Source organism: Girardinichthys multiradiatus, chromosome 2, assembly GCF_021462225.1.
Source record: "Girardinichthys multiradiatus isolate DD_20200921_A chromosome 2, DD_fGirMul_XY1, whole genome shotgun sequence".
Lineage (NCBI taxonomy): Eukaryota > Metazoa > Chordata > Actinopteri > Cyprinodontiformes > Goodeidae > Girardinichthys > Girardinichthys multiradiatus.
The window spans coordinates 35,724,687-35,749,400 of NC_061795.1; the positions used below are offsets into that span (position 1 = coordinate 35,724,687).

General features: G+C 38.9%; 1 protein-coding gene across 1 annotated transcript; it reads left to right on the forward strand.

The window, feature by feature from the left end:
• The first annotated feature begins 8,876 nt into the window (after nt 1-8,876).
• Nucleotides 8,877-23,031, forward strand: ehf (ets homologous factor). Its single transcript, XM_047384889.1, has 9 exons — nt 8,877-9,058; nt 11,997-12,111; nt 12,579-12,836; nt 14,574-14,618; nt 14,723-14,764; nt 14,870-14,932; nt 15,018-15,062; nt 15,147-15,342; nt 20,987-23,031. The coding sequence occupies exons 2-9, from the start codon at nt 12,036-12,038 to the stop codon at nt 21,084-21,086; spliced, it is 825 nt and encodes a 274-aa protein (XP_047240845.1). The 5' UTR covers nt 8,877-9,058; nt 11,997-12,035; the 3' UTR covers nt 21,087-23,031.
• Nucleotides 23,032-24,714: the final 1,683 nt, after the last annotated feature.

Consider the following 24,714-nt stretch of genomic DNA (forward strand, 5'->3'; position numbering starts at 1 on the left):
CACAAAACAGCATACACAATGTCCACAGGAGACACGGTGGTCATCAAGCACTGTCTTTTTCCTTCAGCTCAGTCAAAAGCTTATGTGACATGTTCATTAAAGCAGTAGGAATCCCATTACTGCACTCAACAACCACCCTGTCACAATGCTCGCACATAATTAGTTACACATGCAGCCTCGGGAATGCTAATTGTTGCGCTACACACCTCAGTCACTTATTTCTTTCGGTAGAGCCTCATGCATCCATCCTCTTTTCTTTCCTTTGTTGACTCTGCAGGTGGCTCAGTATGCCACTTTTAGACTGCCAAAGTTGCACAGAGAAGCTTTCAAATTACAGTTTAAATATTCCTGCTGAGAGCCTATTAACTTTATAATAGAGACAAACATTAAGACAGAGAGGGAAAATGAAAGAAAAGAAAGTTAAAAGTAAAAATAATAGGCTGGAGGCTTGGATCAAATGTCATTCTCACGTTCTGGAATAAGAGTCTTTTCACCCTTTCCCAGGTGCTTGTTTAAGAGAATAGATCACCAAAAAACTATGATGATGATTCACTCAAACAGTGAAAAGCATGTCCCCCTTACAAATTGGTTCAGTGCCTGGGTTTTTTGTCATATTCATATGTTTCAGATCATCAAACACAGTAGATAACCTGAGTAACTGAAATCCTCGTTTCATTTATTAACTGAAACAGCTGCTTAAACAAAACTATTCCATTATTCGTAAGTAATTACAGGGGTAACGGTGGCTAAGGTGGTGGGGCTTTGTACTGTAACCAGTGGGTTGCTGGTCTCAGTTGTGTCCTTGGGCAATTCAATTCACCCGCCTTGCCTGCTGATGGTTGTCAGAAGGCCCGGTGGCATCGATTGTGTGGCAGCCTCACTTCTGTCAGCCCCGGGGCAACTGTGGCTACAATGTAGCTTACCACTGTCAGTGTGTAAATGTGTTTGACTGAGTGGATGACTGATTGTAGTGTAAAGCACTTTGGAGACCTCAGACTTTATAACAATGCTTTACAAGTGCAGGCAATTTCCCATTTACCATCACTGCTAAATTATTAAATTAATGGTGATTAACCACATATTTCAAGTACTGAGTTCAGTGTCACTAGATTTGAAAAAAGCAGCACATCATGCCCTGACATAAGACATTCAGTTACAGCTGAGAAACAAAGTCACTGATATCTATTGGTCTGAAAAGGCTTATGTTAAAGCCATCATCCGCAAATGGAGAGAACATGGAACAGTGGTATGGGGCAAATACTTTTTTGACAACAGTGTAGTTATTTACCTCCACTTTGATATTTTTCATGCTTCTGAAATCTGAGCTCAGGATTTCAGAGTTTGTCTAAGCACGTAAAACTGTCTTCACATTTCATTTTTTTTTTACTATTTACTGAGCAGCTTGTTAATCTTTCAATTCACTTTTCAAATGCCTGCACAAAGCAACTTTTCAAAAATCTTTCCTGTGTACTTAAAAATAGTTCAGTCATTGGAACAGGGGTCAAGCTCTTGATTCATGATTCATATGCTTTGAATTGGATCTTGAACATTTTATTTAATCCAGCCATATACTCTGATGTTTTCTGCACAGCAATCCTTTGCATTCAGTTTTTTTTCAATACTCTTCTGCAGGAATAAACAGGGAAAAACACATCTGCAGTCTGGAAGTAAAGTGCTCTGTTTAAATTACATAGCACTATGATTTGTTTAAGATATGTAGAACCTTTGTCAGAGAGGGATTTTTAAGTGTGGAGATTTTAAGAGGTAGGCCTAAAAGTGACACATTTGATTAGATTTTTGGGAGAAAGGGTGTTCCTAATTTTGACAATGTAAAAGGTGTTATTTTTCTCTATCAGCAATAAGATGCACTTGCGTTGTCTCTATAGCAACTAAGCCTTGTCCATGCCTTTCTAATAACCTAATCAGAGCACTTTTGATCATTTTGTTGTCACTCTCTTTTCTGCACTTATTTTACATTGCTGTGCAACACTGATATTATTATTTCACACAACTCTTACAGGAATACTGACCTAATTATTATCAATATAGGTCTCTTCTCTTTTTTCAGATTCACAGTCACAATTATGGAGGCAAGCGGGCTCACTTTTAAATTAAAAAACAAAATACAAACCCTACACATTTTGCCAAAATCTCTATTGAATTCAAAGAATGAATCCATAGAGTGAAAAATTTAAATTTAAAACCCTGAATATTTGTGAGCTTCATTGATTTACATAAAATATTGAAAAGACTGGCAGTTAAATAATTAATCTACAAATGAACTGTTAAACTTAATGTTAAACTTGCAAAAAGATGAGATTTTCTTAAAGCAGAGATTATTGTTTAACAAAAAAACAATAAAAACAGATAAAGACTTATGTAATTCTACTTTGATAATGTTCCTGCATCTACAGGTGCATCTCAAAAAATAAAAAAAGTTCAATCTTTTTTGGCACGCATAATAATCATTATATTATTATACAGATTCATTACACATACAGTGAACCATTCTAAGCCTTTATTTCTTCTAATTTCTTCTAATGATTATAGCTTATAGATAATGAAAACCCAAAATTCATATTGAATATTGTGAAAATGTTTAATATTGGAAACATACCATGTCACACCCTAATCAGCTAACTACATGAAACACCTGCAAAGGTTTCCCAAACCTCTAAATGGTCTCTCAGTCTGGGTCAATGGTTCTTCTGTTGAATTATTTTTTTATTGTAAATCGACCTATAATTTTAAATGCAAGTTCCTTGTTTTTTTTTTTTTTTATTTGTTTGTTTTGTTTTTCTCTGTGCTAAAACAAATAAGGAAAGTGACATTAAAATTGAACCGTATAAGTGATTAGTTGTATTTTTTTAAAGAGTTAAAATCAATGCAGTGATGATTCTTTCGGTAAAAGCATTACATACAAAGTGTGAATACATCACATCAGCATGCAGTAATACAAACCAATGAAAGTTACATTTCTGGAATGCAACCATTCATTTGAATAGCTATCTTTTCCCCCTATGACAAACAGCCCAAAACAAGGTTGTCGTTTTACCCCTGCTGACCTTTCTGGCACTTAGTATTAGCTGGGGTTCAAAATGGCTAGTCCGAAAACAGTTTTACAAAGTTAAAAAGTTCAAAATTAAAACCAGATTATGTACTTGGATAAATCAAAGGGAAAAGATATTAACTCCTGGTTTGTCATCATGATTATTCTTTCTGAAGTTGATGCATGCAAAGTCTTAACAGTGCCTTGCAGAAGTATTTACACATCTTGAATTTTTTGCAGATTTTGTCACATTAATGCTTCAGTATATTAAAATGAATCTGGAAGGCTAACACAAAGTAGCAAATAATTGTGAAGCACAAAAAATAACTTAAATGGTTTTCATAATTGTTTGCAAATATAATATTTGATGTACATCTGTAGTTAACTCCATCAATACAAAAAGTGTTTTGGATTTGTGTCTACCAGCTTGTAGAGACAAACTTTTTTAAAGACCTGCCACCAATTCTTAATTGGATTGTGGACTTTGACAAGGTCACTCTAACACGTTGATATACTTTGATCAATCCATTCCAGCTCTTGCTAAACGTTTAGGGCAGTCATTTTGCTGGAAGGTGGACCTCCACCCTAGTCTCAAGTTTTTTTGTAGTTTTCTCTGGCCAGTTTTCCTCTCGCTGTCAATGAAAATCATTCCACATCATTCCCGGAGCATGATGTTGCCATCATCATGTTTTGTGGTAGGGATGGTGTGTTTATGGTGAGTTGGTTTTTCAGCACACATAACACTTTGCATGGAGGAGGAAACAAAACAACTCTTCTGGTCCTTTTTGACATTCTTTCACATGTTTGCTGTCTCTCCTACACAACATATGCAATTTCCTAAGCCTTTCTTTCAACGATGGCTTTTTACTCATCACTGAAAAACCTGGATTCATAGAGTGCACAACTAATAGCTGTCTTGTCCTCCTGAGGTTCGGATCTCTACAGTTCCTCCAGATATATAGATACAGTTATTACATAAAATCCAAATATTATATCTTGAAGTTTGGACAAAGTTACTCTCAAGGCATCGTGGTTTGTATAAAAAAGGATGCTTCTCTGCTCTGTTTTACTAGGGATATTTAGGACACGGAAACACATTGATGCCTAGGAAGAGCCCCAGCAGATGATCCACCTCAGAAAGGTGATAATTGAAACACAAAGGGCTGCCACTGGCTGTGGCAACCCAACATGACAGTTCAGCTATATCACAACAAATTGGCAATGCACCCCTTGGAATCTGTACTGGCCTGGTGCCTCATCTCTAATCTCTCACTCTCCCTCAAGTATCACACCTCACTATAAAAGCTAATAATGTATGTAGGATCTGTAACTGTAACCCATATGAGTAGTACCATCCATGGGCAGCATAGTCAATAACTGTCAGAGAGAATGTTTCATTGCCCACACTTTCTTATATCACATCTGTGATGTTCACTCATTACAGAACCTGATTTCCAGGGATGGGAAGCATCGCATGTGACAACAGTGTCATCTATGGGCGAAGGGGAAAGCTACACCTCAACCACCGTGAGTGTTGACATGCTTGTGGACACTGTGCAGGTAAAAGGATTTATTTTTCTTTTTTCACCTTCAAGTACTCTTGCAAACGAAACACATCCATTGTGAAATATACATAAGCTGTGTTTTCCCATGTAATCATTAATGCAACCAGACTGATTCTGAGTGGAAAAGACATGGCACAGTAAAAGAGAACAAGAAAGAAAATAGGATTGTGAATAATTCATTTCTTCTGTTGCACTTCTCATTACTGTAATTACACACCCATTGTTCTTTGACAAGGGGGAAACGTAAAATCACAATTTAGGCAGTAAAATTGTCATTTGTAGTCGTAATTGACACTAATAAAATGATTTTTTTCCATCCTTCCCCATGGATCATATGCTAATCAAAATGTGAAGTATTAAAGATGACACTAACGAGTGTGATAAGCAGTTAATGAAAGAGAGGAGGCAACTGGGACAGTAATAGACGTATCTTGCTAATAAGTTTCTGTTCATTGGAGCAGACAACTGTACCCTCCTCCTGTCATGTCTGCTTGGTCTGACTGACAGTGTTGACAGCCGCTCCTGTCATGGAGAAACTTTTGACCGCATCCTCAAAAAATGCATTAATATGTCACAGTGTCACTAAGCAAATCATGAACCTTTATATAAATGGATCAGATGGGGACTATTATTGGAGAGTGACTTAACCCTCCCCAAAATAGATGGCACTGCCTATAAAGGCTGCTTTTGGATGACATCTCCTCGTATATGGGAGGATGCCTTCACTGTTTCCTCACAGTGTTGGTTGGCTGACTCACCCGGAGTGAAGCCGATATGACAGACTTTGATCTCTCCCACTCTATCTGTTTTTTTTTTTTTGCTTTTTTATGCCGCCGTTCTCCCCGTGGACTTTTACATATGCCGACCCACATCCACCCTGAAGAAAACAAAAACAAAAGCAGAAGCATGAACCGCAAAATGAAATTCTAAATACCAGGCTGTCCTCATGATTTACCAAGTGAATGGTCTGATGAAGAAAGAATTATTAAAAATTGAGACAGACCAACTATTGAACATAATGACAAGTGTGTGACCTTCATTTGCTGATGATTGCTGTATTAATCTTCATGCAATAAAATCATGGTTTTCATACTAGTACTGCACCCTAAGTGACTTAAGTCCCCCTTTATTCCCTGTAGGAGTTTCACTCTTCAAAAACCCCTCATGAAGAGGATGTAAAGCTAGTAGAAAACAGAAATAACATCTGTGTTGCAAATAAGGAGCAGCTGAGAAGACTGAGGCCACCTATCTAAAAACCTTTGTAGGGGTAAGGTTCATTTAAGTTGTAACGGATCAGTAGTTCTGGTTGTTACAATTAGGACTGCAGTTATCTGGCGCACATGGGGAGAGCAGTGAAAGTCTTACAGATAATCATCCTACCCTCATTACCTCTGAGGATGATTTGCGGGAAAGAGTCCGAAGTATACACACTCAGAGAGGAAGAGCTTCCAAAGCAAGTGGAGCTTGAACTGGCAAAGCACAGACACCCAAACATGGATGATGGAGTCTGTGAAATGAGGGAAGGCTATTGATCTAAGTCAGTTGGGACAATGAAATATGGAGTTTAATAGCCCAAAGCTTGTTTTATTCCATTTTATAGAATTATGAAATATTAAGGCTTGTGAGTGATGTTATACGATCACATTGCTCGACAAATAAATATTAATGCACGATGAATTAATAGGATTTATTTGTTAGGCATCAAATCTTTTTTCCTTGACTTTGCTCAAGAAGCTATGAAAATAACCTGTCATTCTCTCTTCACAGACTTTTCACTATTTTCTAGTACAACCCCGTTCAAGGTTGTCTCAATTATCAACATAATACTGGTATTGGCTCTGGTCCTAAGAGGCACAGTAATGTTACAATGCTACAGATCACATTTAGATCTCATATGAGAGATGTTACAATTTCCCAAAACCCTAATTGGCGGCAAGCAAAAATAGAAGGCTCTGATCATTGCCAGTGGCAACAGTACTTGTGAAGAAAAGGAAACTTCAGTAAAACAATTTTTGACAAACTTGTTTCTGCAGAGATAATATTTAATGGGAAAAGTTTATTTGAAATAAGAGATTGTAGCCTGATAGAACTGACACAGGGAAAACAGCTAAAGTGTGCAGATGCATGCATCTTGGCATCATAGTACTCATCTTTCCATCATAAGTGTGCAAGGTTCAAGGGAGGAAATGTAGAACATGTATCCAACACTCAATGAGCATCCTTGACAGGTCTTCAGCCCTTCAAAGGCCCAAGACAGAACCACAAAGCACAATCAACCATGCACTCATAGTTTTATTTACTCATACTGTTATTTAGAGTGTTATTTAAAGTCAACTGTCAACACAGCAGGCTAGTTTTGGGGCCATGGGAGGAAGCTACAAGATGCAAACTCCACACAAAAAGGGCTTATCTGGGAATTCATTTGATCAGTTTGAACCCAGGTCTTGTTTTACTGTGAAGGAACAGTGCAAACCATCAATACATTGTAATTCTTATGGAATCTTAACTTGCAAATATATATATATACAGAGCCAGCCAGAGGTTTACATACACCCATGTTTGCCATTTCATACATTTGAACTGTTCTTTTTTTCTTGATTGGGGTTTTTCAATTAATTGTAAAATTGACTAAATGTATTGTATTTTTCTCTGATCCGCACAGGGTCAATAATTTACATACAGGTTTAAATATGTCTACATGGTTCCCCATTAATGTTTGAGTAAAAGTCCCTTCACAGGTTGTGCCTGGACCACAGGCTTTCTGTCCATGTAAATAGCAGCAAATTTCAGTTTAGCTTGAACATGTTCATTTTAGAGCAGCAGTCAGCACCATTTTAGCCCATGGTGATGTGAAACTTACCTTACTGTGGACAGTGACAATGGTGTTCCTGTGGTTTTCAGTTCATGACAGGTTGGAGGTTTGGTGGTTCCTGTACTGTTCCTAGTCATTCATTCTTGTTCTTAACCATTCAAATACATTATAGACTGACTTAAAAGTCTTATCCATGCCAGAAAGTTTAGATGAACTTTTAACTATTTGAGATTCTTTGTGTAATTCTGACCACCTGGGGGATTAGAGAGTTTTATGATATTTATGTCCATGATGAGTGTATCCAAACATTTGACTAGGACTATGTGTTTCCTCCAGTATTTGACTTTTACTTCACAAATGTCAAATATTGAGAATATTACAAACGGAAATGTATGATAAGTAAATGAGGAGTGTTTGGGTAATAGCAACTGATTTCTAAAAAAGAAAGCTGCACCAAAATCATTAACATGTGATGTTAGCTGGTGCTGTCATTTCTTCAACGCCTTGTAAATTACTGCATTTTGGCAACAGCTATTCAAAGATCTGGTCAAAATAAATGTGTTTGGAGTAGGTTTGGTCCATAGCTCTAAGTCAAGCTGAAACCAACTCATCCAAACTGATGATCACAACCCATACATGCTCACAAAGTCATTTGTAACTTCTCAAACCCAGTAGAAATTCTGAGGTGTCTGTAAATGTATAAATTCAGTGAAACTGTTATTTTACAGCCTCAGTTTTTTATGTTTTCCTGCTGTGTAATTCCAGAAGTTTCAAAAGAAAGAAGAAACCAAATCTATACGGTCCTCCTACGTAATCTGTCAGCTCAGCGTTCATCACACTGTAAGAAAACTAAATATTTCGCTACACATTAACACAGGAAAATTTATTTTCCTGTAATGTTTAACTCCACTTAAGCAACCATGTAAGCAGTCGTATTAAGCATCTTAATATTTTCCTTGTGGGGAATCTCAGTGCATTTGGGTATATGTGTGTGCGTGTGTGTGTGTGTGTGTGTGTGTGTGTGTGTGTGTGTGTGTGTGTGTGTGTGTGTGTGTGTGTGTGTGTGTGTGTGTGTGTCTGTCTGTCTGTCTGTTTGTGTGTTTACGTGATTCCTTATAAGTGTGAATTCATTTGCTTGGGTGAGCATGCACTTGTGTGGAAAAGAGCGTGAGCAGAAACATGCCAATGAGCAATGTAGATGTTATCTTAGATGTGTGTGTGTCAGGGGGGGGGAATGTGTTTGTTGATTTGTCTTTTCTTGTGATACACCTCAGAATAAGCACTCACTCTGTGAATAAACACAATACCAAGGGATAGTTAGACATCAGTGTGGGTGTGTCTTATGCAAATACCTACCTTGTATGAACATGTAGGGAGCCAATTGAAGCAGGATAAGGAAGTTAACTGGATACAAAATCCCATTGTGGTGGGGTAGCACCTGTAGAGCTAGTGTACATATGTTGATTCAAAGTATTGAGAAGCAGGACAACTTACTTCATCTAGCTGTCAGCATAAGCAAACCACAGAATTAGAATCCCCAGAAGCTGGATTGATCTGTTCGCCTCAGTCAGAGGGGGATCTACGTGAGACTTCTATCAGCTAGGTCCAGTGGGGCCCCGATGATTTGCTCTGGTAAGTGTCAAATTTTGCTTTGATCAGGAATACTGCAAGTTCTTTTGGTGTCCTTATCAGGCATGTCTTGTTTACGGTAAGACTCATGTTTACGGTAAGAGTAACTTAACTACACTTACAACAGGAATCCAGCCCGCATAAAGTGAGGATTCTACAATATATGATCAACTGTGGATACAGCCAAGATTAGGGCAATAAAAACAGATAACCCGCAAATTTGTAAGCTCCTCTGTCTCCATGAGACCAATTTGAAAATGAAAGCAATCCATATTTCTTTGGCACTTCTTAAGAACAGGCCCAATACCTTCTCGCTTGTTCTGGAAAATTAATGATCTTCTACTATGACTCAGCTTACAGTATCCTATAAAAGTGACCTTTTGATTGCTGTATTGACGTAGACCACTCTCTACTTTCTTGATAAGATATGTGCTTGGCAGTGACTAACACTAAGGGTTAACACATTTAAACACATATGGCACATTGTCATCTGGGAAGTTGATCCTGCTTGGTATGATGGCATGTGGCACCAGACTCGAAGGAAAATACACCTTAAAGATCAACACTGTAGGTTTTTAAGAAAAATGATTTGCCAGATTTGCAAGGGTTTTCAAATATGTATGTGAGTGGCATTGTTGCTTGCTCATGCGCAACTGTTAAGAATATGGTGCATAATGATGCTTAGCAAAATTTTGTTTACTGCCTGCAATAAAAGTATAACTTACATTTTCCAGGGAAAACATGAAGACTTAAATTTAAAGTGCAGTTGCCTAAAGCAGGTCAGTGATCATTGTGACCTCAAAGGGTGGGTGACTGTCCGATTTATAGTCTTTACACACCTAATTATTTTAATTTTATAAATGCTGGAAAATGTTCTATGGAAACAAAACTACAAAAACAGACAGCAGATTGTGAAGCACCCGTTTACTTCAATAGTGCCATTATTAACATGAGTAATGAGTAACTACCTGCCTCATATCTCAAGAATGCAGCACTTGTTAGACTTGTAACAGTAACCCTCTGTTAAAATATTAACAGTCAACCATGAAAACTACAAGTCAGCTATTGTGCACATGCACAACTTCTTTCACCAAAACAGTGGAGGTGGTGAAATTCTGATACATGTATATTTGCATCACATGCAAATATCGGCAGGGTTAAGTCTGAAACATGCCTTTATTTATGTTTTACATTTACAGCATGCAGCGTTAAAAAAATTAATTCTTAAAAAAATACCTGTAACTGTAAAGGATGACTATTTCCTCGGTTGAGAAAATCCACACACATCAAAAAAAGTTGCTGCCAATATGGAAATGTTAATTTGGGCTCTTTGACTGAAATCAAACTTTGCTAAATTGATGCAATTCTAATATTGAGACAGTTTTTGTGCTCTGCATAAACAAATAAACTTCCTTCAAAAAGTAAAACCCAACTGACAAATTTGCTTATAAAATGCATAAATGATGCAGACACAGAATGCTTTGTGCCACTGCTATTTAGTGCTTTAGAAAACACTCGTTTATATGTAATGTATCAGCCATACCGGTAGCTAGGCAGAGAGCATCTGCCCTTAATCAGAGTGCCTGCATGGGTTTAAACAGGAGGAAGACCTCACTGAATCTTCAGAACACGAATGTCCAATATCCAACCTAAAACTAACTTCACCATGGTCAGAGGTCCATGGTTTTGTGCATTAAAGCCTTTGTTATTGTTATTGCTATGGCTGAGAGAAAAACGTCTTCATAAAGCCCACAATTGTAACTTCTTCAGGCAAACTTTGGAGCTTCACCAGTTCAGACAGCAGCATCTTTCCCCTTCCCCGCTTCTCCTGCCACACCCCCTCACATCAGAACCCCTGAGCCTTATTTTGTACAGGTCCTTCTCAAAATATTAGCATATTGTGATAAAGTTAATTATTTTCCATAATGTAATGATGAAAATTTAACATTCATATATTTCAGTTAGTGTGCAATGAATCTAAAATATATGAATGTTAAATTTTCATCATTACATTATGGAAAATAATTAACTTTATCACAATATGCTAATATTTTGAGAAGGACCTGTAAGTTCTGGCTGGGCTGTGGTCCAGATAATTATCCCAGTGCATCATTTTATGCATAAAAAATAATATATATACTTGCATAAACAAGAATTCAATTCAATTCAGTTTATTTATATAGCGCCAATTTACAACAATTGTCGCCTCAAGGCACTTCACATTGTCAGTTCAATCGAATCATACAGATTTCAAGTCAGGTACATACATTCCAGGCAGCATTTCTCATAAAAGATCTGATTTTGGATTTATCTTATTTAATACAGCAAGAATTCATCAGAAAGAAGAACCAAATAATACGGTCAAGTCAAACTGTCCTCTACAAGAAAGTGGTCAACAATTTATACTAATAAAAACATTATTAGTATTTAGTTTATTAATGTTTTCATTTTCTGTTTATTTATATTTTGTCATTTGGGGCAGATTACTTTAATGTGACAATGTCACACAGTAACATTAATAGCAGTACACTACACTGATGGCTGGAGGCGGGGCTTCAGCCGCCCTAGCTCCAGCCGTCAGCAGGTCAGTGGAAACACACTGGTACCGTACCTTGTAGAGCAAAACTGAGTGGAGCGGAGCCGTGCCACCTAAAACAAGCCAGTGGAAAAGGGGCATAGCATACAACCCCAGAGAGAGATTCACACACAGAATTTATAGATGAAAGCAGCCACATTCACATAATTACAGAGACACACAAGTAACATGCAGCATTTTTTTTTTTACCTTTTTAGGAGCAAATCTTCCACTGACACTGCAAGGCAATCAGCCCCACAACACTACTTATCTAAGCTGCTGAGACAGAATTAAAAAAAATAACAGTTGAATACATACAAGCTGAATTTCTCGCCTATTAATCGTGTAACAAATCTCCTCTCTTAGCTCCTGGGCCATGGTACATCAGAGTTTAAAATCTGCAAAATGAGCATAACTCCATCCGCCACCCTGGAAAGCCCTCTGACTTCCACCTGGGGACCTATTAACCCTTATCATGATGGTAAGGACTATAACCCACACTTTCCGAGTTAAAATGAAATTCTTAGTATTATTTCCAGGCAGCACGTTGGCAGTTTCACCTGACATCAATTACTTGATTAAATTGTCCAGCTAACATCCTAGAATGTTTGAAGAAAATCTGGTAAAACATTCTGTTTGAAGTATTAATTGCTTTCTGTTAAACAATTCATCTAAGTGATGCTAGAATACTGAGTGAAAATCATTCAACAATGATGTATTACCCACCTGCTGGGCTAGAAGCTCTGAAACAAGGGCCCTGAATCAAGGATCCCAGACTGAGAAATGCCGCAAGAGCTCCTTGAGTGAATTGTTTTTCAGATTTATTATTTATTGACAAAAGATTTGAATAAGCTTTCCTAATCAAGGGTTGTAGACCATGATTAATAGGGAAATCAAAAATTGGAACAATTTTTGATTTGTCTTCTAACTACTGATGTCTGTGTCCAGGTCCACTGGTGATGTCTGGTTATGCAAGTCGCCTGTGGCCCCATGACTCCCAGCCTCAGTTCTGGAGCAAGTACCAGGTGTGGGACTGGCTGCAGCAGGTCATGGATATCCACCAGATTGATGCCTCCAGCCTTCCCTTTCAAAACTTTGATATGGATGGCCATCAGCTTTGCAGCCTGAACTACCATGATTTCATCCGTGCTGCTGGCAGCGTGGGACACATTCTTTACAACAGCATCACAGAGCTCAAATCAGGCGGTGGGTATGAGAGAGAAAGAGAGAGAGGGGTTCAAGGGGCCATAAAGGAAGACGATTGCTAGCAATAAAAGAAAGACTGTGTAATTAGAGTTGTGTCTGGGACAGAGTTTAGATAGAGTGAAGCTGAGAAGGGATCAAGAATTTGGTCAGGAGTTCCACTGCATGGTGGAGTACTTAAAGGGAGGGCAGATTATAGATTTGTTGTTTTCTCTTTTTGAAGTGGCTCGTCTAACAAATCACAGGGGGCGTAAAGGTAAACAAGAGCACAGAATGACTCATGTATTGATTTTAATTAGAGTTTGCAGAGAAACATGAAATTTGGAGCCTTAAGGAATCACATTTTAGCCTTCAACTTTTGTCTGGTGTAGATTTTATCTTACAAAACAACTGAAATTATTCATAGTCATTGTCTGTTAAGTAACAAATAAGAAAAACACATGATCTTTTATCTGGTATCTCAAAATAATAGTACTCCAAACGAAAGTAGTGCCAGAATACCCAGTACAACAGGTTTAACCTCCAGCTCACAAAGAACAGTGAAATAAAACTTCAGTCCTGTCATTGTTCTTCCTGACTGGAAGACATCTAATATCTTTTACTTTAAACTTGATTCATATACTGGTTGTTGTTCTTGAACATTGGAGCTATGAATGAGTATCCAAAGTATTTTTGTCATACACCAATCAACTCATCAGAGTGGAAATGTTGAGGCTTAGTAAACAAATTCTGTTAATACAACACAGTTCACCTGCTTTGCCTTGTAAGGCACTGTTTGATAATGCCTCAGAGCAATGCACCAGATTTTCTGATGTACCTGCATGTAATCTGAGGCTACATTGCATACTGCTTGTGGCACTTTATCATTGTTTCAGCTTATTTAGCCAAGACTTGGTTCAGCTTGCGGCTGACAACTTGCAGCCAGACTTCACTCTTAAAATAGTCAAACTCACTTTAAATATAGTTTGTATAACCATAAAAAAGATATCATTGTCAATTTCTCACTATATTTAGCTATTTTGTTGAAAATCATATAATAAAGAAAATCTATCCAACCAACCTGTCATATTTCTGGTGACATCACATAAGGGATAAAGCAGCATCTATTTGTATTTTCTTGCTGTTTTCCTTCTTCATTTAGGTTTTTCATCAAATTCTTTCTTCGAAGGTGTCTATTTGTAGTCTGTACTGCTGTGGGAAAGCATTTTATCTTTACCATCACCATGAACCATGTAACTATTTAAGGTGGAACAAGCAGAGCATTTGCTCATTTTATAAGTAGTGAATATAGAATAAAAGCAATCAGATTCAAAGAGGGAAAAAAAAAAGATTTACACGAGATAAAGTTCTGAAGGCAATCATTGTTACTATTTGATTCAGTTTCTACCACGCAACACAAATGCTTCACAATTAGGCCTATATCTATCAAAGGTTGTGCATGGAGGTTTTTCTTGACAGCTGATCAGCTTGATTCTTGTGGCTCTTGTGTTGACATCAACCCAAATATAGACAAAGCAGAATTAACCTAGTCTTTCCTTTTAAAAATGTTGTATTTCTTGAAATTCTGTCATGGAAATCCATATTACCCGGCTCTATTTTATGGTCAGTTTGCATTGGTTAGTAAACTTAAATTATATATTTAAATGCCTAACTATAATTGTGGTAAACCTTCAAATTATTGCATAACAAATTATGTTTGTGCTAAAATGTATTTCCTATCCCCTTGTTATTGGCACACAGGCCAGTACCATTTGGATATTGGGCAGCTGGAGCTCAAACATGAAAGTAAGTTGAAATACAGTGTTAATACTGTCTGGGAAAATTTGCTCAAGGCTATTTAGTTGATTCCAAATAAATGCTTCTTCCACTCACATTTACCCCTTTTACAGCAGACGTATGTCCATTTCCAGATGTTAGCTATCCACCTGGAGGTAAAGCAAATATATCTAACTAGAATATGATTGCTTTCAAAAAACATTTAATTTCAATGCCTGCCTGACTGATGTTTTTATATGTGTTTTTGATTTTTTATTCAGAGATCTATGATCCTTCAGTTCAATCACTTGCTCCCAATATCTCCCCAACCCCTTCTAGTCCTGGTGAGAAAGACTTTTTATATAACACAATGGTTGGAACTGATTGATGAATAATGCCTGCTCACAAAATTTAAATTAATTCTTTCAGAAATTAAACAGTCTTTTAGCCGAGGTCATCAGGTCAAAAAACACAGTAAGTATTAGAAACACAGCTTAGACACATCTCCACTTTTGTGTATTTCAGTTGCTTTACTGCCTCTTGTTTTTCTCCCTAAAGACCCAAGAGGGACCCACTTGTGGGAGTTCATCAGGGACATTCTTCTGAACCCAGAGCGAAACCCTGGCCTGATCAAGTGGGAAGATCGTACAGAGGGGGTGTTCCGTTTCCTGAAGTCTGAGGCTGTGGCTCAGTTATGGGGAAAGAAGAAGAATAACAGTAGCATGACCTATGAGAAACTAAGTCGTGCAATGAGGTATAGCCACAAACCTTTTACAAATGTAGCTACCCAAATATAAAACCTCATGTTTGCATGCCATAAAGACACTCCAATGTGGCTGTAGGAATAACTAGAGAGAACTTTGAATTTCCATATCATTTTTCAAACAGCCAGTGAATTACAAGTTTTGTTTTGGTTTGTGCATGTGTTCCATCACTATGTACAGCATTTGACATTTACTGTACCCTGGAGATTTTACTTAGTTTGGCTTCAACTTGTGAAATCTGTGATGAGCAAGACATTCAACACTGTTGCTCCATAACTAGATCAAAAGAACAAATCTGTTCAAATCTTTATAGTTGCATTATTGGGGCTTCAAACCAAGACCTTAAAACTAAACAAAAATCATCTTTACAAGTCTCTATTGCTTATTATCCGCTTCTCTAACTTTAAAGCTTCTGCGTGTTACTAACTTTCTTAAAAATAGAAAAAACAGTATTTTACTAAATTAAATATAGCCAATTTCACTTTATTGTAGAGCAGATCACAGGGATCTACAAGATATCTAGAGGTAGTGTCACTGTGAGCACAAAGCTGATTTTTTATGTATTCTGGTTCTGTCAGATGATTTGCAGTTTGCAACTTCAAAAACTGTGGGGCTCTTACTCAAAGTTAAATAATAATAATTAAAAAACAAAAATGACAAAATATTTAATTCAAATTCATTAGATGAAATTGAAATTGAATAAAACTGAAAGCTATTTTATCATACTCAGAGACAGAACCTATTTTGTAAAGTATTTCTTCAATCTATTTTCTGAGTCATTGTGTGAGAAACGTGGCACAGTTAAAAGGAAACATTTAAATAAAATATCAACAGCTAAATAATGCAGGTTACACCATAACCTGCATTATTTAATAAAACTGATAAACTGGTCAGGTCCTAATTTTCAGCAATAAAAAACATACTGTCCTGAAAAGGAAAACTTACGCTATTTAGATATGAGGAAGTGGAGTACTAAGATTAAAGAACAGACCTGTGGAAAAAGATTTAAAAAACATATGAATTGTTCAGTTTACTTCTACAGAAGACGAATCTTACATTTGAGGAGTAAACAAGTTGGTTAGGTGCCTATAAACAGAAAGTAACAGCATGTGCAACTTGTGCTGACGTGTCGCAAAGACATACAAAAAAATGGTGTCATATAACATAGTAGTTGCATAGTACCGCCTTAAGATCAAATCCTGGTTGTGCAACCTAAAGGCATACAGTTTAAACCAACATTTTCATGCATTGTAGATGAAGACGTGATCTTTTTTCTCCCTGTCTTAACATTAAATCAATCAAAACATTTCCGGTTGTAGGTGAGTTAGGATTACTAAATTTATTTCTATTTGTTAAATGCCAGAATAATAAAATATATATTTTTTATTACTTTCTTTAATTATAGAAAAAAAACACATGAATGTCCTTAGTATTTGATAGAATTGTTTATAAACTGTATGTATGGGTATCCTTACATAAGCTCCTTACATTGGTTTGCTGGTATTTTGGAACATTCCTGCTGGCATAACTGTCAGGAGGAGTGGGACAGGTCAGGCAGAAATCGTACCTGGAACAGGTAACAGGGGAAGTTAGAATTCACACAGAAAAAATAATTTCAAAAATCCTTCACAGCAATTCTTGCAAAGTTTTTCAGAGCTGGCCAGAAGATTACCACGGAGGCAAAACACTCAGGCGACGAAGTGTTGGCATCCTCTTTATGCTTCCCAACTGATGAATAGATGCGCAACACCTGTCGCCTCAGGACTCTCCTACTGGCGGCACCTAGTGTTGGAAAGGTGTTAGCAGCAGGCAGCAGATGACTCCAGATCCTGACACCACCTCCCCCTCAACGGCCGCCTCCTGGCAGCCCAGAAGACGCGGTTTGGGAGGCCCGGAAATCCCGGATTAGGGAGGGATCGACGATGAAGGAACCCGGAACCCAGGAGCGGTCCTCCGGAACGTACCCCTCCCAGTTGACGAGGTACTGATATCCACGTCCCCGTCGTCGAGAGGCCACAATGCGGCAAACAGAGTAGACAGGGTGGCCCTGAAAGTCCCGGGCGGGCGGAGGGGGCAACGCCGGAGGGCAGAGCGGGCTGTTCTGGACAGGCTTCAATTGAGAAACGTGAAAAACAGGGTGAACACGGAGACTGGGAGGCAGACGGAGGCGAGCAGAGGCAGGACCAACAAGAGAATCAACCACATAGGGCCCGATGAACCTGGGAGAAAGCTTTCTGGACAGGGACTTAAGTGGGATGTCCCGTGCGGCGAGCCAAACCTTCTGACCAGGAAGGTATCTAGGAGCGGGCAGACGTCGATGGTCTGTGTAGCGCTTGTTTTGGGCTGCTGTCCGGTGAAGCGCCCGGCTGGCGACGTTCCATACCCGCTTACATCTCCGGATGTGGTGTCGTACAGTAGGAACAGTGATGTCCTTCTCCTCCGACGGGAACAACGGGGGCTGGTATCCCAAGGAGGCTTCGAAAGGGGAATAGCCAGTGGCTGAAGAGACGTGGGAGTTGTGAGCGTATTCGATCCACCCCAAGTGGTCGCTCCATTCAGCGGGACAGGTGGACGTTACGCACCGCAGGGCCGCCTCCAGGTCCTGGTTGAGGCGCTCCACCTGGCCATTAGACTGGGGATGATGACCAGAGTTAGCGCCACCTTCGCCCCCAAGGCGACACAGAAATGTCTCCAGATGCGGGAAGTAAACTGAGGACCTCTGTCGGACAACAGGCAACTGGGGATGCCATGCAGGCGGAAAACATGTTTGACCATCAATCTAGCTGTTTGGAGGGCCGACGGCAGCTTTCTGAGAGAAACCAGGTGGCAGGCCTTGGAGAACCGGTCGATAATGGTCATAATTACGGTCATCCCTTGAGAACTTGGTAGGCCCGTGACGAAGTCCACGGCCACATGGGACCAGGGTCGGCCGGGGAGGCTGAGAGGCTGGAGCAAACTTGCGGAAGGTCGATTTGAGGACTTGCTTCTAGCACATGTGGCGCAGGCATTCACATACTCCCTAACGTCTCTGTGAAGGGACGGCCACCAATAACGCCTGGAAATTGCGGCGATGGTCCTATTGACACCAGGGTGAGCGGAGAACTTGGCCGAATGGAACCAGCCGATCAATCTGGATCGCACTGAAGCTGGAACGTAGGTCCTTCCAGGGGGTCCAGTTCCTGGCCCAGGATCATCAGGAAGGGCTCGCCGCACCAGGTCCTCTATCTTCCAGGTTAACGACCCCACTGTACAGCTTGGCGGCAGGATCGACTCTGCCTTTTTTTCTGAATCTTCAGGTCCGAATTGGCGGGACAGAGCGTCAGGTTTGAGGTTCTTGGATCCTGGCCTAAAAGAAATAGACAGATTAAATCGGGAAAAGAAAAGTGACCAACATGATTGACGTGCGTTAAGACGCTTAGCTGACTGGATGTACGACAACTTTTTATGGTCTGTCCAGACCAACACGGGGTGTTCGGCGCCCTCCAACCAATGCCTCCACTCCACTATGGGGGTTATGACGCTGGAGCCAGGGGAAACCGAGAACTAACGTACTCTGAGCAATGGAAAAAACATAAAAAGACACCTGTTCTCGGTGATTACCGGACAAAATAAGCTCAAGTGGCTGTGTCTGATGGGTGATCTCTTGTAGTGATTACCCATCCAAGGCTAAAACCCGACGGGGCTGGACCAACGTCTCTGTGGCAATTTGTTTCTTGGAAACAAAATCATAGTCAATCAAGTTCAAATCACAGCCAGAGTCAACTAGGGCAGACAAATCCTCAGCGTGATGGTTTAAAAATAAGGTAGCCGGTAACGTGAATCGAGGGGTTTTACTACTGAAGGATTGGTCCGTCGGTTGCCCCATCACAGCCGACAGACCCGCCCTTTTGGTCGGACAGGACAAGCAAAAATGAAATGGCACCACAATAAAAACATTGATTAGCCTCCCGGCGTCATCGTTGCTCTCCAGGCGAGAGACTGGCTCTCCCCACCTGCATGGGCTCGGTCTCGGGGTGGCTGACTTGAGGCTCTAACGACACTGGTAACGGGGATGAGGAAAACAGGGAAGACCGCCCCACTGCCCTCTCGGAGCGATCCCTCCTCCTCTCCCGTGGGCGAGAATCAATGCGGACAGCCAAATCAATGTACTTATCTAACCCCTCTGGTTCATCTAAGAGGACTAACTCGTCCTTAATGGGCTCGTCCAGAGACTGGAAAAACGCCGCCTTTAACGCACTTGCGTTCCAGCCTGAGGACGCAGCCAATGTACGGAAATCAATAGAAAAATCAGCTAAAGGACGATTCTGCTGCTTTAGTGCCCACAACTTGCGGGCAGTACAGGACTGATCTGAAGCTACATCAAAAGTCTGTTTAAACTCCCTAATGAAAGCCTCATAAGACACACCACAACTACTGCAGTTGGAAAATCGTGCCTCCGCCCACCGGAGCGCTCTCCCGGTTAACAAGCCCAAGACATATGAGATCTTACCCTCATTGTGAGAAAACGCTCGGGGTGACCGGTTAAACACCAATTTACACTGGAGTAAAAATCCGCGGCATCCGCCCACATCTCCGGAGTACTTCTCAGGGTGAGGAGAAGTAACATCTCGGAAAGGTGGCTAATGTTGGGCCTCCAGGGGCTCCGCAGCGCCCCCAATGGGTGCGGCAGACTCGGTGCGGCACTCGATTTGGAGAGTGGAACCGTGCGCATGAATCTGCTGACTATGTTCAGCTAAAGTTCTCTGAAGGGTCTCCGCTGGGTTAGGCTGGCCTGAGTGTTCTGTCATGATTTTTACAGCCGTCTTAACCCACATGCAGAGACACTCAGAGAACTTGTAAAATAAAGAAGTTTATTGCAAACCTGCGCAAGCTCAACAGAAGCGGCGAATCTAATCTCTCGTCACTAAAAGAAAACACAAAGAGAAATGATTAGTGGCTGAACCTCAGAATATGACCTAACCGAAACATTCTCTTACTGGAGAAAAAGGTGTTAGCAACAGGCAGCAGATGACTCCAGATCCTGACAATAACTGGTGTAACTGACTCGGATTTGTTGGCTGCTTCGCTTAAACACACCTTAATTATTGAGAAACGTAAAAAATAACTTTCAGCATTTGGACATTTTTCTTTTCACAGGATTTAAGTAAAAATCTGACTGACTGACTGATTGACTGACTGACATATTTCTTTCTAAATAAATACTCTTTTTACATTGCTTTATTAAGAAACAAACATAGACATAACTTCAATAAAAACCGACTTTGTTTTTAAAACTAAATCTGCAAGGGTTGTGAACAAAAGAATAGCTGGTGAGGAATTGCCTAAGATTACATTTAGGCACATCACATCAGGAGCACATGGGTAGAGAATCATTTTAGCATGAGAAGGAAAGGTTTTTCATTCATTTTTAACTGCATATACACCTGCATATACAGGTTACAGTGTACTAGATAAAAGCAAAGAATGTAAAGATCTAAATGGGACCCAGAAAGCAAATTAATTGTTAACATACACCTATATTAACAAAGAAAGGGTTGTGCAAACAGATGCATTATTGTAGAAAAGGTATTGAAATTAAGTTGGCACTTTAGATTTAAATATAAAAAAAGTATTTCTTTTCTGTCTTTGTTACAGATATTATTACAAGAGAGAAATCCTAGAGCGAGTAGATGGGCGCAGACTGGTTTACAAGTTTGGAAGGAATGCAAGAGGCTGGAGGGAGGCAGAGAAGTGATAATTTCATTAATTTATACTTTCCATGCTATTGTGCATAAATGTAACATTTGAATGTGGTTTTCATTTACCTTTTTTAAAATATAGCTGTGTTCAAGCTGTTTACAAGTGTTTTCTATTTTTTTTGCTTTTTCTTTTTACGTCCCTCTTTACATTGATACTGCACTCAGAACTTTTGCGGACTGTGCCTTATTGGAAGTCAGGCGTCAAAAGGTGTGTTTACATAAGATTTTGCAGATGACAAGTTAAACAAAAGCACTAAAAAAGGTAACAAACACAGTGAAGCTTGTTTTTTTCTTTTTTTATGAAAGCATTTATAAAATCCCCATTGGAACACATGTTGATACGGCTGTCAAAGCACATGTGACTAACAGGTGGATGTTACATGCTTTGACACTGATACTGTGAAGTCTCCTTTTGGAAGTACCCTTGATCATTTAATAAAGATAAAACTACATGAAATTAAATAAAATCCAGAAGAAAGTGCAGTAAGGACATACAAGGTAAAATATTAATATTTCCAGGGAATTTAAAGCTTGCTTTGTTTCATTACATGCTTTGCTTTTAAGTTGTAAAGAAGGTGTATGTGTTTGTTGTAGTATGATACAAATAAAGTTTGTAATTGTTTTTATTTCATCTAAGTCATTTTTAGGAGTTCAATGTACAGTTAAATATAAGAGAACATTTGTAACCAATCAGTCAAAGAAATAATGATATAACCAGCAAGGCATCATGCAAATTGTAGCAATTTTTAAGAAAACATTAATAATATTGTCAACTGGCCGTAGTTAACAGCAACAGTTGCAAATCTTTTTCCTACTGAATCTGTTACAAGCTCATCTCTGAAAAGCCCTGTACTCATAGATAGTGCAGGTCCCTTTGTTTAATCCAGACACTATGAAATGCCACGTGGTTAATTGTTTGCCTCTGCGTGCCCAAGCCAGCTCCAGCAGACAGCTGACAAATGACTGGTCCTTGATTGGCTTCCAGATAAAAGCAGTGACAGTAAAAGGCTTCTTTCTTTGGCCTGAGTTCACAAGCAAATTCATGTCTAATCTCCTCCTGAACTTATCTGGCATTTTTGACCCTTCTTTACATAGTGTAACATTCATTGACACTTCAGTGTGTCATTATGTTAACTGTTGGTTTTATAGTTGTTCTGGTGCATTTATTTAATGTTAACTCTTTTGTCTAATATTTCATACACTTACATTATGATATTGCTAGTTGAAGGAACATGTAATGTCATTATTGAGAATAAAACATTGTTTTCTATGATAAAACCAGATGCAATTTCTGAAAGACAACCTAACCTGTTTATCCTGCTGGGGAAAGCATTTATTTTTTACACATTAGCTGTGATTTTGCATTTCTTTCACAACGCTGTAAATTAAAACAAATTGTATCCTAAGAGTGAGACGGAGCCTGTGACTGCTTGTGATTGGATTGAAATCAGAGCTGCTGATTGTCACATTGTTAATATACGTGAAGAAAGCAACTATTCAAATTAAAGTCCACATCCATCAAATCACTATTGTTCAGATTCCATGTTGTTTTATAAAGATATTACATGTTTCAGTTTATTTAAAACTGCTCTTGCTGTTTTTATTTTATTTGTAATAAGTACAAAAACCTCAAATTGGTATACCTGGTGAAGACATGTAAAAATTCTTAAGACTATTTAATCTTTCATTGTAGTAGATTAGCTCCATACTACAATGTAGTTCATAGTACATTTATTCACTGGATGAAAACAACCACATGTTTAGAACATGCAGAACTGCTGTTAATACGTTGTATAGAAATAGGGAAGAACTTAGTCTTCTATGACATTTAACAAGTTTAAAGCATACAGATAGATGAATCTTAGATCTCAATCCTCATCAGATTTTCTGGAGTCCTGGGTCATTTCTTATCTGTCTATTAAAGAAGTGGTCATAAATGCATATTTTCTGTCTGGTGAATCATTTCTGTGTTGTTTGGGCCATATGTTTTGGATCATCATCCAACTGACAGACCCACTAAAAGTGACCCATTTTTAGATTTCTGGCTGAGTCCACCCAATATTTCTGAAAAATGTCCTGGGATTTTAAGGAGTTTTTGATGCGTGCTAAGCGATATTGAGAACCTCCAAGTCCACAGCATGACCGGTCCTCCACCATACCTAACATTTGGATTTATGACTTTTCCACATTTTCCATCCTTTGGTTTACACCAGACCTGGTGTGGTGTGTTGTTTCATATTTCTGTTTTGAAGCCTGGCCTAAGAGGAGTGAGCCTCTGTATAATGTCATATTTATACACCAGTGAAACAGGAAATTATGGATTAACACTTTAATTTTAAGAGACAATCCCATCAAATGATGATGTAAGAAATATATTTTTAAATGCTCCAATAGATGTGCCAATAAGTGTGGGACTGTGAGTTTGTAGCAATTATTTTTCAAAATAGGATATTTCTTCCACAACTTAATGAATCTAATCAAATTAAAGGTTGGATTTTAGTAAACATTTTCATTGTAAGATAATGTTACTGCAGTAAAAGATTAATTCATTTTAATTTGAATATTATACTTTTTTTAAACATCTCTACTTGTGGCAATGATTCTGGAGGGGACAGTAGAAGGCGGACGCTGTTAAATGGTTCTTGTGAATCAAAGTTGCAACTGGTTTAGAAACCATTAGTACACACTGCACACTGAGTATGTGCCATTTAAAATTTACCTGAATCTTTTATGATATTTGACTATCGTATAAACCATGTCCAAATGGTGTGTGTTGCATATGATTATCAGCATACTGAAGGACAATAAAAGGACTGAAGGAAATAAAAACGGTAATTAACAATCATTAAGGCTGTTTAAAGACCTGAATATCACAAATCTGGCCTTAGTTTCACTGTGGAGCAAACTGGGTGCTGCCGGGAGCTATTATGCGGGGGAGTGTTTTATGAGACTAACTGAAAATAAATGTGCAGTTATAGGCAAATGAAGTAGACTGATCTAACCTCTGCAGACAAGACCATCATTTTCCTAACAGACCACTGCCTGCTGAACACAAACCCCTGCTTTACATATCCTCAGTGTGTGAGGACGCTTAAAGGCTGACTGCATCCGATTTGAATCAAGCTTAATCTTGCATAATGCCGCATGTGCATGAATCTTGACCAGAGGCCTCAGATTTAAAGGGTTCTTGGCAACCGACTGAGAGTGGGATACAGAATTGTTCTGGAAAAAATTTGGAAGGCACCGTTAAACCAGCAGAACATGTATTTAGAGCACAAGGCTTGGTTTCAGGACGTCTGCAGTACTGAGATCATGCATGCAAACCACTCAAACCGGTTGTAATGAATCTGAGGAGAAAAATTACATCACGTGGTCTTGAAATGAAAAATCTGCATGTCTCATTTTAGCTGTGTATATTTTTAATTGTACATCACCGGTTGGAAAAAATATGATTTAATGTCATTGTATATTTCTATCGAACTTCTGCACGTCACAGTTTGTGGAGTTGAAAACATGTAATGGCTTCCTACAAATGCCTCTATCTCTCTTCGTCAGAAAATTATGTTCAGATTTGAATGAGCTGCACAAAACCTATTATATCATTTAAAGGAGAGTACATTAATT